This window comes from Strix aluco, chromosome 11 (assembly GCF_031877795.1).
Source record: "Strix aluco isolate bStrAlu1 chromosome 11, bStrAlu1.hap1, whole genome shotgun sequence".
NCBI classification, from domain to species: domain Eukaryota; kingdom Metazoa; phylum Chordata; class Aves; order Strigiformes; family Strigidae; genus Strix; species Strix aluco.
Genome location: NC_133941.1, coordinates 9805525 through 9818625, shown reverse-complemented (window position 1 = coordinate 9818625; position 13101 = coordinate 9805525). Strand labels below are relative to the sequence as shown.

At 39.8% G+C, this 13101-nt stretch overlaps 1 protein-coding gene across 2 annotated transcripts in view; it reads left to right on the top strand.

Moving 5' to 3' along the window:
- The first annotated feature begins 6105 nt into the window (after positions 1 to 6105).
- The window catches only part of PDZRN3 (PDZ domain containing ring finger 3), a 35642-nt gene continuing 28646 nt past the window's right edge, over positions 6106 to 13101 (top strand). For both annotated transcript variants that reach the window (XM_074836050.1, XM_074836049.1), the window contains exon 1: positions 6106 to 6390. In XM_074836050.1, the coding sequence (XP_074692151.1) occupies positions 6322 to 6390 (69 nt within the window). In that variant the 5' untranslated portion in view covers positions 6106 to 6321. The remainder of the gene's footprint in view (positions 6391 to 13101) is intronic.

The window sequence follows — 13101 nt, the reverse complement described above, 5'->3', positions numbered from 1 at the left end:
AGATTTGAGAGTACGTGAGCCTTATAAACACAAGTGTATAACTAACATTTGACTCCACACTCCTAGGCTTTCATTATCCACTTTCTTCCTTTAAATAGTCTTAATTTTCTATTCTATATTCTTGTAACTGCTAACAATAACCACAGCACTTTTACTATGTAAAAACTGACAATTTGTGCAAGGTTGAATTTGTCTTTCTTCTTAAACAGAAACTATCTAGTTAAATAACCCATAAAAAATTATAGAGATGAGCTTGGCTGTTTAGGTATCACAACCAGGAAATCAAAGATGCTTTTTTGTGAGGAAGCTGAGGTTTCAGCTAACATGGAAGAAGCTTTTAGAGCACAAATACAGCCTATAATCAGATTTTCTCATTTCCTTGCCAGTCTTCCGTACTTTTGGTTTTGTGGTTTGTAGTGGCTGGCTACATTGTGTCACAAACGGGAAAGTAGAGGAGGATAGTGTGCCGGGGCTTTGAGCTGAAGAACAAGTATTGAAAGTGTGATCTGCCTCCAGGTCCTTCACTTGGGCATTGCTAGGCTTGAAGCATCGCAGCTGGCAGATGGTGATTTCAGAGCTGGTTTATGATTAGGTGAAAGAGCACTCCCTTTCTGATTAGTTCATTCTCTGTCCTCAGTAGCTGAAACCCTGTTTCACCCGCTTCCATCACGGTGTCATCACTGTAAATCCCGCGTGTACATCCTCTGGTTCAGGGATCACCTTTTGTCTTAAATCTTAGCCCAAGACCTCTTGGCACTGCTGTAATAGACACCCAAAGAGGCAGCCCACACTAGGAGGAGTTTCGTAGTCCATAGGTCAGCTCTTAGCATTCTAATTCTCCCCCTCAGAAGGTCTCAGTGGCATATTAAACAGTTATTTAGCCTATTCTGACCTCATCATTTCTGCTTCATGAAAGACTGAATTAACACAATAGCGTTCTCGTATCTCCTGGCCTTACAGTGCTTACAGCGATGTTGCTCTAATGTTCCTATGATATTACTGTCTTTCTCAAGTGGCATAAATGAAAGAGATATCAGACTCCTTAATGAGCTTAGAGGACAGAACAGTTCCTTCAGAGGTTGAACAATAAGTATCATTTCATTTAAGTTACTTCTGAGAATTGGAACTCTTTCAGAGATGCTAAGTGGAGCAAATAAGGATCTCAAGACTTCAACATTAACTGATGGGAATAAAGCCAAAGTTTTACATTTGCTTTCACATCCTCTCTTGTGGTATGTTTTAGTTTAAATATTTTGGCTCCAGTCTTGACGCTTCCAATGCATAGGCAGATTGCTATGCCCACATACAAAAAAAAAATACAGAATTGAGATCTTTTTGCTGTTATATTTAGAGTATGTATTTAATTGTCGTGCCTGCACAATGCCATAGAAAATCCTGGTTTGATTTCACATATTCAAAAAAGGACTTTTTAGAAGAGTATTTTTAAAGTAGATCTACAGTAATTAAATGTACTATTAAGAATCCAACACTTCACAGCTATCAATTGATTGTCGTATTGAAAATTTGCAAATAAACACAGGGAAACAGAATTCAATCTGAACACATTCTCAACAACGAGGCACTCAGGCTTTAATAGAGGTAACCCAATGGCTATAATTAAAAAGCACCCTAACACACTTTGAAAAATTCCAGATACTTACTTTAAAGTACAGTTGTGTAGCACAGTTTTCTTTCACACCACTCTATGTAATCATACTCTGTACAGTTTCCTGACTTCTGTTTATATAACACACCAATGCGAGAATTATTTATAAAGTCACAGCTGTTCTCTTTCCTAGCCTTTGTTTCTCTCAAGTCTTAAATATTTGTAAAAACAAGAAAAGTAATTAAAGTATTGATACATTAAGCAAACGTTTCCCTGATCACACCGCTTAAGTAGGAATCATTTATTTAAACAGAACTTCCTAAGTATATGTACAAAAATATAATGTTAAATAGTTACTACATACTAGGAAAGCCAACTTGCATTTAAAGAAACAAAATAAACAATGCCAAACCATTACTAATATTTCAGTCAGCCACTCAAACATTGGGAGCTCCCAGAACCGAGTGCAACGGTTTGGTGTTTGCCCAGATCTGTGAAGTAGCTATGTGCCATCTGCTCCTCGCACAAAGGACATGAGTTTATTCTTGCTGGTGGGAACTGCTGTCTAAGAGCCAACACTTGGCAGCGTAAGTCCTTACCCTTGAAAAGCTGGCAGAGAGCGCTTTTTAGCCTTTGAGTTCCCTAATAATGTTCCCCTCCAGGGCGCAGGTCCCTCATGAGTGCTTTATTTCCCTCTTTATTCTGATTCACCATCCCGTGCAGACAGGCAAGACACCTCAGGTGCATTGGTCTCCTGTGGATTCCCCTTACCTGCCAACACCTGACAGGCTTAATTGTAAAATAAATCAAACATTTAAATAGCAAAATTTATACTAGGCTGGTAGTTACAAGCTGAGAGGTTGTAGGTTGCAACTAAGACAAATACAAAAAGCAAAACCAGCCTGTGGTCTGTGGCGGGATTCCCTCCTCGCTGTCACCCACCGTCTGTCCAGGACATCCAGCTTCCCAGAGACAGGCGCAGCACCCTGCCCGTCATGGTGGCCCGTGCAGTCTGGCTGCTTTCCACCTTCTGTTCCCTGGGAATTAGCTTTTGGACACAAAAGCAAATGTCTGATAGTCGGAGCCAGGTATCTTGGTAAAAGGGATTTTGCAGACTTGGTCACATGCAATCAGTCAGGGAGCAAGTAATCTAGATAAATGCTAATGAAAGCTCTTGCTGGCACCTTGTGTGTTCAAAGGCTATTTACTATTGTTCCTAGTCAGCTGGCTCGCTAACTTCCCATTCAGTCTGGATTGCTCAGATTCAGCTGGGACCACTATAATATTCACATTACACATGATAGAAGCCATCCACTACACGTACATTTTGTTAAGCTCATTATCTGTGGCACGCTGGCGAGACCACACATGACACATTGTTAACGCAGATGACAGATCCCGTAATGAGCTGCCTTATCTGGACAAACCAAAGGAAGCCAGTTTACCTCCACCACGTAGGGCACACACTGGTGGGCTGAACACACTGGGCTTGCCTCTGTACAGATGTTATAAAGCAAGTGTAATGACACAATTAACATCCACCCCATCCTGGACAGCTCAGGTGGCTCTTTCTGGCTGGCTGCATCCAGCAGTGAGGGGCACTGAGATCTCTTTGTTCTTGATATCAGTCCTTGAACCTCACAAAGAGCAATTAAGAAACAGCCCTGGCCTCATCAGACCTTTTGGCATCACCCACCGAACTCATTTATAGTGGAAGAAGTCTCCAAAGAATTAAACTGAAAACTCGTAGCAACTTTATCCTGAGAACATGCAATCTGCAACAGCTTAAAGGCTGACCAAATTTAGCAGATTTCACAGGGACAAACCGTCCCTGTGCAAAACTTCAAATTCTTGTTTCAAATTATGCTGATACTAAAGCCTTCTCAAAGAAAACATATCCAGAATTTCTTAACATGGGCAAACCGTGTATTTTTTTCTGTAATCTTACTCTTGAAAATGACTGAAACACTTCGGCTCAAGTGTACCATTAAAAGCAAAAATCAGCATTGGACAATGCCCAGAACACAAGTTTACAGCCCAAATGTTTAAAGTTTGGCAAAGTACTGTAAAAACTGGTCTATATTAACCTGAGGCAGCGCTACCATTTCTGCCTATGAGATGAACAGAGAAATATGAGTTAAATTTCAATAATGGAAACCATCTCCGTTGAGATAAGCACTGGCCTGACTGTCAGGCTGAGCTTATTTACCAGAGCAACAGTGCAACAAAGCCAACTGCACTCTTAAGCCACACTGTTTGCTGCTGAGCAACGTGCTTAGGCTTTGTTAGGTGAGGAATCTGAAACATCACATTTATGGGATCCCTCCACTCTTACATCAAAACAACAGTCTTCTGCTGGACTTACTCTCCTGGCCTTGTTTATGGATTATCTTTTTGAATCAGATGAAACATTACCTCATGTAGTCTATCATGTTGCCATAGGAAAATAACAAATAGGTGCATTTCCGTTGAAACTGGAAATGAAATATCCTGCATGTTTCTGTTTTATTTCTAATCCAATCCAGCTGTGTGCTCTTTCTAAAAAAAAATCCTGACTGAACTCAGCCACCTGAACTGAACAATAATATTTAAATAGCAACTAGGGTTTAAGAAGAAAAAAACAAAAATCATAGGCAACGTTTTTGAAAGTTTTACCTTAAGTTGCTTAATCAAATTACATAACTAAAAAAAAGCTAATCAAAACCACAAATTTGTTTACAATATCACTAGGGGGGCTTTTTTTTTTTTTACTTAAATCAGTTATCATCATCATCTTTTCTGCTTTTAGGGAACACTAGTTCCCTCATGTAAGAACTTTCCAGTTGTTTGAGATCCACAGCCACTGGCTGTCAACCAGCTTTGGAAAAGCCTGTAGTCTGTGGCTGTCATATCTAACCAGGGATAGCCCAAATCATTCTTCAGCTTAGAGGGCCAGCACTTAAGATCCAGGCTACCTCTGGTTTGCTCTAACCTTGCAAGTTCCACCACCATTGCAGTGGTAATCTCATCAGGGAAACATCATAGTCACAGCACGGGGATGGAGTCCCTGCCTGCTTTCAGATGTTTGGCAGGGATTTGAAGAGGTCTCCTTTCTTTCTTTTCCTGTAGATAGGTAGATTTTGCTACCAAAACACAGTCTCAGAGTTAGGGGACCCCTTCTTGGCACTAAAGTTTAGTACTAAAACACATAGAGGGCATGAACTACATTTCAGTAGCTGATCGTTTTAACGGAAATTGTGAGTCAGTATGACTGCGGCAGTAGCTGGGTGTCCTACAGGCTACCTATAGCAAGATACCTATGTACAGGTTCAGAGATAAAAGCTGCATATAATCCTTGCACAACATTTCCATTGTCATCCACAGAAACTTGCTAAGCAAGTAGTCAGAAGTCAGTTAAATAACCACAGCTTGAGATCCAGGCCCCCTGCCTTGCAATGCCTGTATGGGAATTACACCCTTGGTCTCATTCCTAGCTGTTCTGTCATCTCTTCTTTATAGCAGAATCAATTGAAATAAATATTATAAAAACCTGCACCTTCTGAATGCTTAAACAATTGGAAAAAGTATGGTCAATCCAAACTCCTACCACAAGGCAGGATTTACAACAGACTGGAAAATATCCATAAAGCTTATGACTTATGAGTACTTTTCTAGTTCTTCAGGCTGTTCACTGATGTTTTATTCTTTACATCTATGGCACAGGTCAGTGTGGATCTAGGCACTCAAACACTGAATAGTCATAAATGACATACTTACTTTATTGTGTATCTTTGTAATCTGATAAAGTTTATATTTTTAATATAACAAATAATATGTGAACCTGTTATTTACACTCTTCAACAAGACTCAGTAGCATAGATGGCCATTTTTCACTTGGTATAAACATCAGTCTAAAACTAATCTATAAATATTAGTCCAAGGCACTTTTTTTTTTTTTTTTATTCCTAAATCCACATATATTCACATATATCTCTTTTGCTTTGTAGCCAGGTCCTACGGCTGCATGTAGGCTTTCAGGGACAGAGACAGCCTTTCTCTGTTGTGTTTGTTAAACGCCTAGTTCAGTCATCTCCTGCTATAAAACTGAGGCTCTCAGATGCCACCACAGTATGAGAGGAAAATAAATGCTACTAAGCATATTCAACTTTGCCACAGCCACCGCTGAGTTTTGTACCATTATGTTCATTTCCTTGTGACTTGCATTTAAACTGTGCTAGCCAGCTTAAATACATTAAGAATTAACCTGAGGGACCACAGTAAAATGTAGTTGTGTTTATTTGTAATTGCTACAAAATGGTTTACAAAATTGTTAGTGTCTTTTATTATGCCTCCTACTGAAGCACTTGCCTGTTAATTAGAGAAATTTCAGCTGTCATAGCTGGCAATTATAGCTTCTATATCACTGTCTGTTATGAATAGTCAATGAGAGCTGATTAATATGCATGAGTAGCAGTATATAGCATGTGCATCGGAGCCCAGTGCCGCAGCCAGAGCGGCGCGGCAGAGGGAGTGCTGTGTGCTGCCAGGGAAGGAGGGAGAGCACGAAAGGAGAGCACTGTTCTTCTGCAGCACCCTCTGCGATACCACCGTGAACTGTTGCGGTCCAGCCGACCCACCGAGGGCTTGCCAAGGATACCTGCATGCATGCTGGCTACCAGAGCTTTCTGTGGCTGCTCTGGTGAATAAGGGAGGTTATCTCTGCCACTTATTTAAACATGGGATGCAGTTTGTGCACTCTACAGAAGCAAGAAGAACAGTACAAGTTACTGTATGAAGTTTGTCAGGTAAAGAATTAGTTTTCATTTCTAAAAGCAAATGTTCTCCTTTAGGCTTGTGACCACTGTTAATGAGAGGGAAGATGGAATACCAAAAACTGCTTATACAAGTAGAAATGAAAGGGGGTTTTGCCTTATTTGACATGTGTATGATAATTATGGTTTTATGATCAACCTTCCAATTCACACTTGCAGAACATCAAATATTTAAATGTATGCTATTATGTATCTAACTTCTTACAAAACTTAACATCAGAAAATAGGACTCCCTTGTTAATTACTCCAGTATGCATTAGGTAAAATTTCTTGATGAGGATCATGGCTTGGCCACACACTCTGAACAAGTTAGGAAAGATGTGCAAGGAAGGTTTTGTATCTGTTGATGAGTCCATGCAGACACTTCTTTCTGTGCAATGCATTCATTCAGTGCTCAGTCTGGTCTTTAAGTGCCTGTTCCTGTCAGTGTAAGTTTATGTCTAGTTGTTCTAGTTTTTGCACCTCTGGGTGTAGAAATGCCAGCTAGCAAATAGTTACGTTGGACAGCAGATTAAAACTACTGCTCTACGGATCTTTATATATCAAATTACTCATATTAAGCATCTGATAAGTTTTCTAAAAATGTGATAACACATTAACCTCTATTACAAAAATGTTATTTCCTGCTTCTGCTTTTCCTTCTGTCTGACTCTGAAATTTCTTTCTCTGTCACATCTGAAGTACGATTTGGACCAAAACAGTGTGATGGAATCATGCAAAGCGATGACCAGGTGTTTAGGGACGTACTCCTAAGAAGAGAGAGATCTCTCTTGAAATAATCATAGGTAGATAGCTTATGGTTAACCCCTGAAAACGTGAAGTGGGTTGTCTGTACAAACCCTCCAGATAAGAAGAAACTACCTGGATCCTTCAAGCTGTACTTTACCACCTTGCTGTTCCCTAAGGCAGTTTAGTCAGTGACAATTACCCCCAGTCACAGGAGCGTGGGGCCGGTGACATTTCCCTATGCTCGCCGGCAGAGGGAATTGCTCAGCGGTGCACAGGAGTGAAAGAAACCCTGTGGTCCTCCTTGCATTACCACCTGCATCTGATCCCAGATACTGATGTCACTGACAGCAAAGTGAATAAAAGATGGGGTTTGTATGTTATGCTAGTAGGGAAGTGATTAAATTTTAAACACATAGTTTTGATCTAATTCTCACTCACCCAAAGGACACTGATGCTTTGTGGAAGAAAAAAACTTGTGAGAGCAAATAGGAAGACATGTTTACTGTCATTTCTATTTATACTAACTCACTTCCACTTGCTAAGCTGCTAGGCATGTGATGGTGGGAAGAATTTTAGAGAAAGGTAATCGGATTTCTTGGACATTATTCTGTGCTGAGAACTAGTTTCAGACACTGCTTGCAACAGCAGACTGGTGCCAGGTATTGTTTGTGTGAATCCTCCCTTCAGATCAGGCAGTGGCTGTGGTAATAGTTATTTATCCCTCAAGGTCACCAAGTTTTCATGCAGTCTAGGTTTGAGGACTGTCAGTGAATCACACTCAGAGGTATAACAACCAGAACTAACTAAGACAACAACAAATTATGAATATTTTGATTGTTTAGGAAGCTTGCACAATTTTTGTTGTGAAATAAAGGTGGCAGAGAAGCTTAGCAGGTTACTGACATCTCCTAACAGATACAGGACAACATTCTTTAAATAAGTGTCCTTAAAATCAGTCACAGGAGCAGTGTGATATCTGAGATGACTGAACTATCCGGTGCTGGCTGCAGGTGCAGATCCCTGGCAGTACTTTGGATTCAGAAATCAACCTGCAAAGTGCTGCAACCTTGTTTCAGCAATGTGTGGGGCACAGTGCACAGCACTTGTGATTAACTTTAAGCATGGAAGTCCTTTGGGAAACATGGTTGGAATACCCTCAGCTTCCACAGAAGTGAGAGGTGTGTGTAATCCTATAAAACTGGGATTTCTAACATAGTAAAACCTGAATTATTTAAGACTATAATCCCTGATTTTCCAGAATATAAATTATGCAAAATTATTTTAACAGGGTAACTACTTTGATTTCTCTGTTTCACAAGATAGAAGGGAGGGAATTCTATTGCTTATAGAGTACATCCAGATAATTAAATGTCACCATAAAAACACATCCTCATGTAACCTACACATAAGAGCAATCACTTAAAATTTAATGGCGAGGGAGATGAAGAATCATTATAATTTAAAATAAGAGTATATAAAAGACAAAAATTTCAAAATACGCTAGCAGTAACAAATACCTCATACAGTAGTTTTATTTTGTATCATCCATGTAACCCTAATATCATGTGATGACATTGCCATTTCAGAGTAAAAACTAAAAGAAGCTTTTTTTATCATCTGAGTTAGACAAAATTTGCATAACTTGGTTTTAGGAAATACTGAGCATTGTTACAAATAAGTCCCTTTAGCCTTATTTTTGAAAAGTTCATGACACTGAGATGTAGGAATTCAGAAAACACTTGCAAGAATTAATAATAGTACATAACTGCACTTTCTTTATTAGGCCAAGAGCTTTAGCGTGGCTGGGAAATTAATGCTTCAATAAATTACAATTCCAGAAGGTCCAGTACGTCTGGCTCCGTAAGTCCTCATAACAGAGAGCACAAAGAGGATCAAATATACCAGGGCTCAGGCTTTATCCCTTCCTCATCCATAGATAATTCAAAGAGATCCTCTTCATTAAGGGCTTTGGCACACTGCCTACAATTTCTTTTTGGGCCGCTGTGAGCTTAATGATGCAGAACAATGGTCTTCCCTCTTGTTGAACACATACCTTATTGTACCTTTAATCACATAATAAAAAACAAATTAAGACACCTCGTCATTAGTCTATTGTAGCTGTGCATATCAATGCTTTGTATTACAAATACAGAGGGGACTGTGGCAGCTTGAAATCTTGATGCAGAACAGTGTCACCGATGAGAAGCATGCTTGTGGCAGCAACATGATGCATGTAATATCTTCAGTGTATCCTGAGGTTTACTTCCCAGTTGCGTGCAGCATATGAAGTGAAGTAATTGTATGCTATTAGATTTTGGGTTTCTAGTTAAACAGAAATTTTCTTGAGAAAATTTTAAAGGCTGTGAAAATGGAGGGAGAAGGGGGAAGAAAGAAAACCAGAAAATTGAGAGGGTGTTTTAGACCAGTTTTCCAGTTTGCTTTTCTCAACATCATGAGCTCCTATACAAACAATAACAGAAGTAAGGGCTTTTCCCTTTGTAGGAAAACTCCTGGGGGACTATAAAGTAAGCTCCATTGAAGGAAACTTCTAGAAGAATGAGTCATCTCAGATAGAGCTTTTGAGTTTGCAAAATAAAATAAAAAAGGTTAAGACCTCAATTTAAGAAACTTTCTCAGGACGTATTTCATAGTAAGCACATGTTTACACACAGTTCAGGAGGTACGCACACCCAGTGAAATCATTTCCTAAATGGACACAACATTTCCAAGGGTAAGAACATCGAATTTTAAATCACAGATGACTCTAAACTGCCTGGGCAATGCTCAGAGCTGTTCCCTGGGATTCAAGATGATGGAGTTCATCCAGTTCTCATGGTGGGAAGATATCATAAAAACAACCCATCAAAACTGGCACTTCCAGCTGAGAAATCATGTGATAAGTGAGTATGGAGACTAACCCCTTCCTCCAGGCTGTCCCTCCAGAATAAGGATAGAAACGCTGGCAGGAAACAAGCTCATGTTGCCACTGCCCTTGCTTCAAATGATCTGAGGTCAGAAGATTTCTGCCTCTGTGATTGTTGAGCTGGCACCTTTCACAAATACTAAAGTTCATGTATAAATAAACAGTTGATGTAATGACCTTTTAGTGTTTTAGTAACTTGAAAGCCTCTTTCACATGCTCTTGGCCTGGCACATCTCTGAGACAAACAAAAATGACAGTGTTGGTAAAAACAATAGTGGGCAAGCTGGATCTGTCTTTTAAACTAGACTAAGATAACGATGCAGCCAAGGTTATATAAGCACCATGGTCAGCATACAAATTGCTGTGCTAATGAGAAGACGGTAGCGATGAGGAACTAACCGACACTATATTTCATTGGCAACTTCCAGCAGCACCACTTGCAAGGAGACTACTGCTTCAGCAGGACTCACGCACAAACCAGTTGCACTGAGCCGATCACCAATACAGTTCCCTTCGCCTTTAGAATTCCATTTACATGTTTAGACTTGCAAAAATTAGACTGAAGTAATCAGTCATTAAGAAAGCCTGATTCAAGGAAACAGTCTAACTAGACTTAAACCTACTGAGCAATGATGCTATCCTAAATCAGGGCCAAAAGGAAGTTGGCCAAAATAAACATTCAGCTTAAAAAAAAATTTCTAATCAAAACTGCAAGATTTGGGAAACAAAAATAATTGCTTCCTACATATGCTTTTCACACCTTCAAATTTAATTGGGCAGCCAGAGAATTAGTTGGTCTACATTTCAGTAGTTTTCCACGTTAAGATCGAACTGGTTGTGCCAATTATAGTAAACAGGTCTACTTGAAATACACTGTACGGCTTCATATACTTTGTATGTACAGTCTGTGCTGCAGCTGAAATTAAGAATAGCGTTGAAGTTATGTTCTGTCACTTCACTACCATTAAACTCGACCTCAATAACAGTTGTGAAACTATCACACTTACTTCAAAGTAGGCATGTGTTTGCTTAAACAAGATGTTAATTCCAAGGGCTTTGTTCTAGACAGGGTTTTCTACTGCTGAATTAGTTCAGCTGTAGAAAAACTCTGCTTGACAGACTGGAGACTCATAATCTTCAGAAAACTACCCTTTAATGATTGTGGCGCCTGTCTGTGGCTCAGAAGTCCCTTTTCTTAATTAGACATTTACCAGAAACTGGCAATTGAAATTTTCCTCTTCACTTGACGATGAATAATGCAATGCCTCTGTTAGGATTTATCTGGAAGATACTCTTCATTGCATGTTAGAGGAATATTTTGGTCATTAAAGGAACATAAACAAGATGTGATATGAAAGAAACAAAATGCCTAATGGTCACCTATGTTATAAAGGGATAATTCTACCTACTGTGCACATGAAATATCTTGCTTCATAATCTTCCTAAAATTTACAGTGCCTTCTTTACATTGAGCAGATAAAATGCTTAACCACCACATAGATTTATTTGGAATTTTTTTAAGCAATAAATGATTGAAAAGATGAGTTTCGTAATGCCTTACACTTACACATCTGTTTAATGCTATGAAGCAGGTGGCAAGAAGTCACAAGGGAGAATGCACTAGGGACAATCACTCTGTGCTTTACTGTCACATGTCAGACATGGGCTGGGAAAAAGGAAACATATGGAGTAATGAAAAAGTGCAGATTTAATAAATGTGTTTTGTTGTGTTCATTAATATTGAAACAAAAGGTCAGGCTTCACTTTCACTAGGACAGGACAACACTATGTTTGTACATAGATTGGGATTGTTCCTTTCAGAGACGCGGTGCGTAAATGTAAGCAGATCCAGCTAGCCCTCCTGAACTCGCTATGAGTTAGGGAGTTGCCGGGAGAGTGGCAGAATAAATAATACAAAATATACATAAACTTGAAACAAGACTACAGCAGTTACTACTTTAAACAGTGACTGTTGAAGGAAGCCTTCCTATTAACACAGTAGATCTTCAGGCAAAAAGCCAGAGGCCGCCATCTAAAAGAGGAATGGTAAGCATCATGGCAAATGGTAAGCATCATGGCAGTGTTTTCTTACTTGTGTCAATACAGTGATAGCTCTGGACATAGACATGTTGTAGGTGATCAGACATGTTGTCCACTGGCATGGGAACTGGGCACTTCCTTATTTCATTTCAATTGCTGAAACTTCTGGCTTTAGCAGCGTTCAGTAGCACCCCATTTCTCAACCACTACCATCAGACTCCTTGGGAACACTTGAGAAATAAGTGTTCTGCTTCACAGAAAGTGTAACTATACTATCAGACTAAGACCATATTTGGTTTATGTATTTTCATGGATCATGAGCATTTACAGAGTAAATTAGCTCCTCTGGCATCATTTTAGAGAAAATGATCATTCATATGTTGAAAGATCACAGCTGATAAGAAAGCCTTTTCAAGTTTGGCAGAGTTGCTTGCAGAGTGCAACAGAAGCTTTTGTATCTGACCTGACAGCATCTCTGTAACTGCCATCAATCTGAGCCAAAAAAGGAAAATGAAAGTGTTTTTATCAGTAGCACACTATGAGAATTCTAGGCCATGGTCAAGCAGCATGGACTGGAAGGGTAGAATGAGGTGGTGGTGGGACTCCTACCCACATGACACCTTCTGAGGTTAGTTTTCCTCAGGTGAAAACAGAATCACAGAATCATCGAGGTTGGAAAAGACCTTGAAGATCATCCAGTCCAACCATTAACCTAACACTGCCAGTTCCCAACTACACCATATCCCTCAGCACTATGTCAACGCGACTCAAACACCTCCAGCGATGGGGACTCCACCACTGCCTTGGGCAGCCCATTCCAACACCTAACAACCTGTTCTGTAAAGAAATACTTCCTAATATCCAGTCTAAACCTTCCCTGGCTCAGCTGGAGGCCATTCGCTCTTGTCCTATTGCTTGTTACTTGGTTAAAGAGACTCATCTCCAGTTCTCTGCAACCTCCTTTCAGGTAGTTTTAGAGGGCGATGAGGTCT